This window comes from Rhamphochromis longiceps, linkage group LG3, assembly GCF_057381845.1.
Source record: "Rhamphochromis longiceps isolate RC_006_pf linkage group LG3, R_longiceps_female_GT1.1, whole genome shotgun sequence".
Taxonomy (NCBI): domain Eukaryota; kingdom Metazoa; phylum Chordata; class Actinopteri; order Cichliformes; family Cichlidae; genus Rhamphochromis; species Rhamphochromis longiceps.
In genome coordinates, this window is record NC_140559.1 from 60,649,922 (window position 1) to 60,660,734 (window position 10,813).

Below are 10,813 nucleotides of genomic sequence, written 5' to 3' on the forward strand. Positions count from 1 at the left end.
TAAAAACTGCTTCACTGTCTACAAATTTATGAACTGAATGTTTCTTTCAGGCTGTAAAAACCTTATTTATCCTCCATTACAGTCCTGCATTCAGAGCATTACTTCTGTTATATTAGTACATGTATTTTATTCTGATGAACACATGAAACTCTGAGCTGGATTGAATCCATTGAATCAGAGTCCAGGACTCAGACTAAACATTTTTTGGGAAAACATTTTTGATTAATGATTTAATCACTGAGCACAGCCTTGATTTTATGTTTTTAACTGAAACTTGGTTGGACCAAAGTAACAGTGGAGCTGTTCTCATCGAGACGACCCCTCCTAACTACAGTTTTATCAGTGAGGCCAGGGTGAGCAGGAGAGGAGGAGGGGTTGCTGTCTTATTTAATGAATCATTTCAATGTAAGCAGCTATCTCCTGGAAGTTTTCAGTCTTTTGAATATGTGGCTTTACAGCTGAAGGCCCCATCCAAAGTTGTGTTTCTTAATGTTTACAGGCCTCCCAAATACTGCACAGACTTTTTTAATGACCTCAGTGAACTGCTGTCTGTGATCTGTGTTGATTTTGACTGTGTAATTATTGTTGGGGATTTTAACATCCATGTGGACAACCCTCAGGACAAAGGGACTAAAGACCTGAGTAACACTCTGGGCAACTTTGGGCTGACTCAGCATGTAACAGAGGCCACACATAATAGAGGACACACTCTTGACCTACTGATCTCCAAAGGCCTGAGCATTTCAAAGGTTACTGTGTCTGATGTGGGCCTGTCTGATCATTACTGTGTTTTCTTTGAAAGTAAAATCTCAGCCCACACAAATACATCAACAACAGTGATCACAAAACGGTGTATAACTGAACACAGTAGTGCAATTTTTAACCAGGTCTTCCCATTAACACCTGACCTGTCCAGAGGGTCAGTCAATGAGCTCGTCAATAGCTTCAATGCTAACATGTTAAATGTAATGGACACTATTGCTCCCATTAAGGTGAAGGTTATCTCTGGAAGGAAAAAGTCTCCATGGAGAAACTCCACACTGGTGAAAAATGAAAAAAGAGAGTGTAGGAAAGCTGAGCGCAGATGGAGAAAAACAAACCTCCAGGTTCATTATGACATCTATAAAGAGAAACTTCACAATTATAATTTACAACTGAGGAGTGCAAGGAGGTCCTACTTCTCTGACATCATCACTAAAAACAGCCATAATGCTCGGGTCTTATTTTCTACAGTTGACAGGCTAACAAACCCTCCTGTGTCAGTGGCAGCTGAACTTCATTCGACCATGGCCTGCAATGACTTTGCCAAATTCTTCACAGAAAAAATCCAAAAAATTAGACAAGCAATTGGTACATCAACAGCAGATCCAGGATATGTACTGTGTCCACCAAAAAACTGTTTAAATACCATGAAACAGTTTAAACCTATTAACAGCAAAGACCTGGAGGACATCTTAGGTCAACTGAACTCCTCCTCCTGCTGTTTAGATGTCCTGCCAACAAGTTTTTCAAAAAGGTCTCAAAGACTTTAGAGTCAGACCTGTTACAGATCGTCAACTTTTCTTTATTATCAGGTGTGTTTCCAGAATCACTAAAAACTGCTGTAATCAAACCTATACTGAAAAAGGACAATCTTGACAAGACACAAATGAACAACTACAGGCCGATCTCAAATCTCCCATTTTTAAGTAAGATCATTGAAAAAGCAGTTTCTCAACAGCTCAATTACTTCTTAAAACAGAATAATTGCTACGATGCCTTCCAGTCAGGTTTTAGACAGAACCACAGCACTGAAACCGCTCTGACCAAAGTGTTTAATGACATATGTCTGAATACAGACAGTGGAAAAATGTCAGTCTTAGTTTTACTGGATCTCAGTGCAGCATTTGATACAGCTGACCACAACATATTACTCAAACGACTGGAGAACTGGACAGGTCTTTCAGGAACTGTACTAAACTGGTTCAAAACATACTTAGAAAACAGGAAATACTTTGTATCAATAGGTAACTTCACATCTGAGCAGACAAGTATCACATGTGGAGTTCCCCAAGGTTCCATCTTGGGACCCCTTCTGTTTAACATTTACATGCTCCCACTGGCACAGATTATAAACAACAACAAAATAAACTATCACAGCTATGCAGATGACACACAAATATATATCACAATGTCACCAGGAGACCAAGGCCCTGTGCAGGCTCTTGGTAAATGCATTGAGGAAATCAATGACTGGTTGTGCCACAATTTTCTCCAGCTAAACAAAAACAAAACTGAGGTAATAGTCTTTGGCGCCAAAGAAAAACGATTACAGGTCACCAGAGAACTTCAATCTATACATCTAAAAACCACAAACCAGGCGAGAAATTTGGGTGTAGTGATGGATGCAGACCTAAACTTAGAAAAACACATTAAGACAATAACAAAGTCAGCTTACTATCACCTCAAGAATATTTCAAGGATAAAAGATCTGATGTCTCAACAGGACCTGGAAAAACTAGTCCATGCATTCATCTTTAGTAGGCTTGATTACTGTAACAGCATCTTTACAGGTCTACCGAAAAAATCACTCAGACAACTACAGCTCATTCAGAACTCTGCTGCTCGAGTCCTCACTAAGACCAAAAAAGTGGACCACATCAGTCCAGCTCTGAGGTCTTTACACTGGCTGCCTGTCCGTCAGAGGATAGACTTTAAAGTTCTGATGCTGGTCTATAAAGCTCTGAATGGTTTAGGACCAAAATACATCAATGACCTCCTGACCCAGTATGAACCTTCCAGATCCCTCAGGTCATCTGGATCCGGTCTTTTATCAGTTCCCAGAGTCAGAACCAGACACGGAGAAGCTGCATTCAGCTTTTATGCTCCTTATATCTGGAACAAACTCCCAGAAAGCCTCAGATCAGCTGAAACACTCAGTTTATTTAAATCCAGGTTGAAGACTCACCTGTTCTCAGCTGCATTTGAATAAAGCACCAAATCCACACTTTTAAGCTTAAATTTCAAAACTTACATTTAACTACTGATTTTATCTACTGTTCTGATTTTATCTGTTTTGATTTTATATACTGTTTTGTTTGTTTGTTTGTTAATTAGTTAGTTAGTTTATTTGCTTGTTTTAATCAATTTTAAATCATGCTTTTTATTTGTTTTTGTTTCTAATGTCTCTGTAAAGCACTTTGAATCACCTTGTTGTTGAATTGTGCTATACAAATAAACTTGCCTTGCCTTGCCTTGCCTAAACACACTGAATGTGTCCTGAGCTCGGCCGCTGTTCCACAGTAACTGCTGTAAGAGTCACTGTTACTGAGTTAGCTTAGCTAGCAGAGCAGCTAGCAGTTAGAGTATGAACTCTCTAAGCAGTCAGCTCGGTCCTGGACATGGTTACTGACATAAAGCTGCTCTCTGCAGCCATGTTTGACCTTTGTAGGACTACAGTAATGGAGGATTTGGAGGCTGAACTGGGCTCTGTGACACTTTTTGTAGTGAACTGATGAAAGCTGCGTCTCAGATGGATGTTAGTCCAACACATCAGACACGACCTCTGCAGCTCTCAGTTGATGTGCACACAAATGATTTGTGTTTCCTCTGCAGGTGAAGGTAGAAAGTGTGTGTGAGCTGATGTGAATTGAGCAGCATGGATCAGTGTGAGGACAGAGAGGAGGGAGTCCCTCCCTCTAAAAGCACTCTGTGTGGGGAACATGAGAGCCAGACCAAAGCTCAGAGGTGAGATGACCATCTCTAACTGTCCATGACTCTTCTCCAAGTCACAGCTCAGCACTCACATCACTGCTCCATCATTATTCACACTCATACCTCTGTGTGTGTTGTTTTAAAGCCCAGAGCTGTGGGGCGTACCAGGCTCAGCTGGACATAACCCTGAAACTAATCCAGAGCCTGGACCTGAACCCAGCTGTGTTTCCTTGAAGACCAACGACTCGAAGGATTTTCTTATAAACTTTAAAGGATGTTCTTCTGCTGCTGAGAGGTAATGTGTGTCTAGATGTTGTTCCTGACTCTGTATTTTTGAATAAATCCTCATGTTTAATATCAGCTCAGCTCTTTTTCACACACATTTCTATGTTGGTATGTGAAGCGGTGTGTGTTGGAGTGTTTCCACAAACACAGCAGTCAGAGTGGAAAGAGTGGATGTTGTAGGAGGTGTTTGTGTAGTGAAGAGGCTGAGTGTCTGTAGGACTCCAGCTGCTCCAGCAGGTGTCTCCTTTGTGCTTTGCTTCAAACACAGTGTAGGGAGGAGCTTCCACTCAGGTGTTTCAGGTGTTGCTGGATGGAGGAGGACAAATAGTTTTTCCCTTCAGTGACACTTCAGCAGCTCAATGTTCTGGGGAGATGTTTGTCTTTATGAAGGTTTATGGATTCTTGTTCTTACTTTGGTTAAACTGAGCAATACATTTTCCATCTAACATTTAAAGTAAATTTCCAGGTGAATAAAAGATCTGCAGCTGCAGCCTCTGTGATGTTTCACAGTCTGAAAGTAACAAATTCAACCAGAGTTCAAACAAAGGCTTAATATACGTGTGTGTTTGATATAATGCCAACAAGTACAAATAGGTGTTCTTACAGGTCTTAATCACAGAGGTCTGATAAGCCTGGTGACTTTCACACTCAGCAATTTTGCTGCCTTTTATTTTATATTGGCCTTTTTAAAGCCCTTCAAAGTCTGCCACATTCATACAGAGCTTTTAACACCAAACTCCTTTACAGTCCTTCTCCTCTCACACACGATCACACGACTGATTTGTCTGCAGCAGCTGTGTTACTGCTAGTATTTTATTATGTGTGTAATCTCCTCATATTGTTCCTGTGGTTTAGTTTGACTTCCTTCTGCAAACTCAGCTGCTCTGTTGCTGATACACGTCTCCATGAATATGATTGATCAGATGCTGCCAACACCATGTGTTTCATGTGAGCGCTCAGCTGAAACCCTGGGTTGACTTATCGAGTTAATAACAAGCTTCACGTGACTGTGAATGCTAAAGTGACTCCAGATAAAGGAAAGAGACCCTGCTAATGTTGGACTCACTTCTTAGTGTGGATCCCAGGAGGAAGTTCAACATAGCCATTCTTTGTGCTAGCTCGACCAAACCTGAGACCACAGTGCAGGATAATGATTATCATCTGTCTCTGTCAAGGACATTTAAAATCCACAAATAACAAAAATAATTAGATTTGATCATTGAAAATATGTTTTCCATTAAAAAAGCATGAGCACACTGGGGGATTACAGAGATTATCGTAGCCATCGCTCTCTCGCATGGACGTGGCAGTCTTGCTGTCTGCTGCGAATCCTCCCCGTACCTCCGTGACCTCGTCTGGTATCTGCTCCCTCCTCTGTAAGAGACAGTAAAGGAAAACATGTCTCTGCCTAGTCTTAAAAATCTAATCTTATCATCCATTGTTCTTCTAGGGCCTCTTCTTCTTGTGGCCTCAGCTAACTGCTAATATTTAAATGGCTAACATTAACATGTGTGCCAGCCAGGTTAACATTTATGATGAACTATGATTAATTAACTGATGTTGAAACTGGAGCTTTACTGACCTCTGAAATTCCTCCTAAAGTGTTATTCAGTGTTGTGACAGTCAGCTGCTTCAGCTGCTGCTGGGATGGGCTGTGGCAAAGAGAACAGAGAAAATCCAAATCAGAGTTTTTCTCTGAATTACAAGCAAGGAAACAACAATATATTCTACATGGTGAAACTGATGGTTTCTGGTGTTTGGGTCTGTTTTTCTGTATTCATGCAGATAAAGTGTAAACTCAGATGAATTATACCATCAAATGTTAAAGGAAAATATCAGGATGAGTGTCTGTGAGCTGAGAAGGACGTGAAGCGAGCAGTTTATCCCAGAGCTGAAGCTGCTCTGTGTGCAGAGATGAGCTCAGATTCCTGCTGTGATTGATCAACAGTCACAGAAATGTAGACTTGTAGTTATTACTGCAGTATGGTCACAGCAGATACTGATAAACATGCATTATGAGGATGGATGATCAAGTTTCTCACTCTCTCCTTTAAATCTCAGTTTTTTCTTCTTCACAGTTTATCTGTTAATTTATTAATGAATAACACTGAAAGAGTTTCTGTTATATTTCCCCTTGAACATCAGCTTATTAGGGCGGCATTAGGAAATAGCCCCCCTCCAAAGAATGAATAAATGAATGATGATAATAATAAAATTATTAAAAAGCAAAGCTCAGAGTAATGGTCAAACATGGATCCACGGGTGGTTCAACTGCATTTGGTGACGTGACTAAAGCAAATCTTTCAAATAATCCCACCATCAGCGGGATGTTGTCTCCTTTACTACAGTTACTTTACTTGGTCACCGTGTGAATTTCTTTGAAATGAACCAAATTCTTTTATTTGTTGGTTGTTGCATATTTAACCTCTACAGTCAGGAAAGGAGGAGATGAGGCCTCAACAATGTTGGGTTGTAGCTGTGGTTCAGGTTAGAGTGAGTGTCCATGGAATAAATGTAAGTCAGTGAACTGGAAACATGACTGTGTTCAAACTTTGTTTTCCTTTTTATAATGAGTCTAATCAAAGGTGGACAGAAGTATCTCCACTTTGACTTTTCTGTGTCACCATCAGAGCTTCTGCACAGTGTGGAGAAAGATCCAGAAGCAGAGCTGGACTGCAGACAGCCAGTCAGAGCAGCTGTGTACAAAGTAAGACTGAATATCTGTCTGCTGATGGACTCATTTCTGAAAACTGGACTTCTTGTGTTGTTCAGACATTGAAGAGTTTTCTTTCTCTTTAGTCTCATTGTTTTTCTTTCTTTCAGCAGATGTTGGTCTGCAGGAGGTTTTAGATGAACATAAGATCAGTCTGAGGAGGAGATGTGAACGTGTGACTGAAGGAAGTGATGAAACAGGAAGTAGAACCCTCCTCAACAGGATCTACACTGAGCTCTACATCACAGAGGGACAGAGTGAAGAGGTTCATACCCAACATGAGGTGAGGCAGCTGGAGACAGCTTCCAAGATGGACGCCCTCCATGACGCTCCAATCAGATGCCAGGACATCTTTAAAGCCTTACCTGACCAACAGAGACCCATCAGAGTGGTTCTGACCAACGGCGTGGCTGGTGTTGGAAAAACCTTCTCAGTGCAGAAGTTCACTCTGGACTGGGCAGAGGGCTTGGAGAACCAACATGTCAGTGTGGTGGTTCTGCTTTCATTCAGGGAACTGAACCTGATCAGAGATGAGCAGTACAGTCTTCTGGAGCTGCTCCATGTTTTCCATCCAACATTACAGAAGGTCACAGCAGAGAAGCTGGCTGTCTCTCAGCTTTTGATCATCTTTGACGGCCTGGATGAAAGCAGACTTTCATTGGATTTCACCAACAGGAAGCTGCTGTCTGATGTCACACAGAAGTCATCAGTCAGCCAGCTGCTGACAAACCTCATCCAGGGGAATCTGCTTCCCTCGGCTCTCGTCTGGATAACTTCCCGACCCGCAGCAGCCAATCAGATCCCTCCTACATGTGTTGACAGGCTAACAGAATTACGAGGCTTCACTGACGCCCAGAAGGAGGAGTACTTCAGGAGGAGATTCAGTGATGAAGAGCTGTCCAGCAGAATCATCTCCCACATGAAGACATCCAGGAGCCTCCACATCATGTGTAGTATCCCAGTCTTCTGCTGGATCACTGCTACAGTTCTGGAGCACATGTTGACTACAGAGCAGAGAGGAGAACTGCCCAAGACCCTGACTGACATGTACATCCACTTCCTGCTGGTTCAGACAAAGAGGAAGAAGAACAAGTACCATGAGGGACATGAGACGAGTCCACAGGAGCTGACGGAGGCTGACAGGGAAGTTCTTCTGAAGCTGGGGAGGCTGGCGTTTGAACATCTGGAGAAAGGAAACATCATGTTCTACCAAGAAGACCTGGAGCAGTGTGGTCTGGATGTGACAGAGGCCTCGGTGTACTCAGGAGTTTGTACAGAGATCTTCAAAAGAGAGTGTGTGATGTTCCAGAAACCAGTCTACTGCTTTGTTCATCTGAGCATTCAGGAGTTTCTGGCTGCTGTCTACATGTTCCACTGTCTCACCAACAGGAAGACAAAGGTGCTGGAGGACTTTTTGGTACAAAAATACAACGAGTCCTCTCTGGATGATTTCCTTAAACGAGCCATTAAGAAATCCCTCCAGAGTAAAAATGGCCACCTGGACCTGTTTGTTCGCTTCCTTCATGGCCTCTGTCTGGAGTCCAACCAGAGACTCTTAGTAGGTCTGCTGGGTCAGACAGAGATCAGTCCAGGAACCATCCAGAGAGTCATCAACAACCTGAAGGAGATGAACAGTGATAAAATCTCTCCTGACAGAAGCATCAACATCTTTCACTGTCTGATGGAGATGAACGACCTCTCAGTACATCAGGAGATCCAAGAGTTCCTGAAGTCAGAGAACAGATCAGAGAAGAAACTCTCTGAGATCCAGTGCTCAGCTCTGGCCGTCATGCTGCAGATGTCAGAGGAGGTTCTGGATGAGTTGGACCTGCTGAAGTACAAAACATCAGAGCAGGGACGACAGAGACTGATTCCAGCTGTGAGGAACTGCAGAAAGGCTGGGTGAGTCCAGATGTGATCATTAACATCATTGATCAGTGTAGGTTAGTAGTTTAATGTTGAAAATAAAATCAGATTGTAACCACAAAGTGTTTGTGTCCGTACGCTGCAACCTTCCACACCATTCCTTTATTGTACAGACTCAGCAGCAGCTCCATGGATCCCAAATCCAAGAGTGGAGAACATATTTGAAGTGTGTCACATCCATGCAGTCACAGCTGTTTCCACCATGTTTCCACTGATATTAATCCTGTTCAATGACACGTTTCATATCAGTGAATATGTTCTTTAGGACGTCCACTGACATGTTTAAGTGTCCTGCTGGAAATCACTCAAATCATCCATGAAATCCATGAAAAATCCTTTTAGTGTTTCTAACTTCACCCTCTGTCCTCTCTCTCTCTCCATCCTCCTCACTGCTTCTTTCACTGATAATCACACAAACATTGTATTCAGCTACAGAATAACACAATAATATCATCTGATGATCATTATTATAAGAGCAGGATCCATATTTGATATCAGAGTAACACACTGCTTGGTTATGTGCAGTCATCATCAGTGACTGTGGGTCAAACAGAAGCTCTCTGATTGGTTGCTGACCTTGGTCACCTGTCCACTCTCACCTGTTTGTGTTTGCTCTCTCTTTGCTGTCTCCATCCTCTCTCCTTTCTCTCCCTCTCTGTCTTTGTACGTCACTCAGGTCCAATGGAAACAGTGACATTTACAAACCAATCAAAGACAAACTGATCCATGTCAGGTTATAACAATATTCAAAGTGAATACAGGCTGCTGCTGGACACAGACAGGTAACATCATTTTGACTTGCTGTCACCTGGATCTGGACTCATAAACACTGAAGCCCTGAACAGGAATACAAATCATTTTCTGCCAACTAGCGACACACCAGCAGATAATGGCTCAGAAAGCTCAAATGAGCCAATCATTTCTGTGTTTAGTTCCCCTGAAATCAGATCTGATATCAGCAGCTCTGAGTTCATCCATCATTATTGTCCAGTGATGAGATTTCTGCTCCGTTTGGTAACAGTCAGCAGGTTTTTCCTGCGTGTGGACGTGAACAGTCGTACCTGACAGCAGGTAGCAAACAGAGATCATCTTTCCAGCTGGAACTCTTCACTGAGCTGAACTCATTCAAAATGTTCTGGAGTCAAAACAGGAAACAGTCCAAATGTGTGTCTTCACTCTGACTCTGGATCAGATCTCAGTGACAGGCTGTGGACATTATGGAAGCCTAAATGTGACACCATCTTCCTCCTTCATCTGCAGATTAAAGCCAAACAAAGATTCTCATTAAAAGTCTGCAGGTCTGAGTGAGACTCAATCGTTGTGTCATGTCAAACACAGTAAGAGGAGCTGAAGCACAGATGTGAAGAGCAGATTCATCAGATTATGACCTCACTCTGTTTTGTCTTCATATACATTCAGTCTGTGTTTATAATGCAGATTTTCTGCTTTTATAATAACACATTTTATATTTTCTATCATCACAGACTGACTCAGTGTGGACTCTCAGAGTCTCACTGTGAAGTTGTGGCCTCAGCTCTGAAGTCCAACCCCTCCCATCTGACAGAGCTGGACATGAGTAGAAACTACTACCTCCAGGATTCAGGTGTGAAGCTTCTGTGTGTTGGACTGGAGAGTCCAAACTGTCGACTGGAGACTCTGAGGTGAGTTCACTGACTGCGGCTGTTGTTGTTTTTCTATATTTCAGGTCTTTGATTGATGTTCAGGATGTGTCTGAAGACAAATGTGAAGAAGTTTGAGTGCTTTCAGAAATGTTGTCTTTCCAAACGACTGAACAACAGGTTTTCCTTTTGGCTCCAAACAGAAGTGACAGACTTGAGCAGGGTTCATTTAAAGGCTGACAGAAGTGGAGTGGTGACGGGGAGATGTTTGACAGGACAGTGTTTCAGCCTCCACAGGTTCATGTTGTGCTCCATCAGTCAGTGAAGATGAAGTCAGTGCTGATGAGGCTGTAGAGTGTGTGAGGGATGTGAATGAGGATGATGAAGATCTGATGATAGCAGATAAAAACAGGCTGCAGAGACTTTGAGCCATACAGGGCACACAGTGTGTGTACAGAACAGCTGAAATCATTATGGAGGCCTCACTGGGATATGGAAGCATCACAGTACAGCTTCAATGAAGCTTTAAAGTCTCTGATATGAGATGAGAAATGAAGCAGCCAGAGCTTTTTCATGA

General features: G+C 42.4%; 1 protein-coding gene and 1 long non-coding RNA gene across 9 annotated transcripts in view; one reads left to right on the top strand and one right to left on the bottom strand.

Annotated features, from left to right (window-relative positions):
• Window positions 1-5,257: 5,257 nt before the first annotated feature.
• LOC146675565 (uncharacterized) lies at window positions 5,258-6,177 on the bottom strand. Its single transcript, XR_014910287.1, has 3 exons — window positions 5,792-6,177; window positions 5,561-5,630; window positions 5,258-5,352 (listed from the first exon to the last, which is right to left on the bottom strand). It is a non-coding gene; the product is annotated as an uncharacterized LOC146675565 (long non-coding RNA).
• A 175-nt stretch (window positions 6,178-6,352) lies between these two features.
• LOC146675566 (protein NLRC3-like) overlaps window positions 6,353-10,813 on the top strand; it is a 38,689-nt gene continuing 34,228 nt past the window's right edge. For 6 of the 8 annotated variants that reach the window (XM_085400514.1, XM_085400515.1, XM_085400517.1 and 3 more), the window contains exons 1-3: window positions 6,353-6,685; window positions 6,805-8,593; window positions 10,102-10,278. In XM_085400514.1, the coding sequence (XP_085256640.1) occupies window positions 7,002-8,593; window positions 10,102-10,278 (1,769 nt within the window). In that variant the 5' untranslated portion in view covers window positions 6,353-6,685; window positions 6,805-7,001. Of the gene's footprint in view, window positions 6,686-6,801; window positions 8,594-10,101; window positions 10,279-10,813 lie in introns of all 8 variants that reach the window. The other 2 variants (XM_085400516.1, XM_085400522.1) reach the window with 1 other exon arrangement.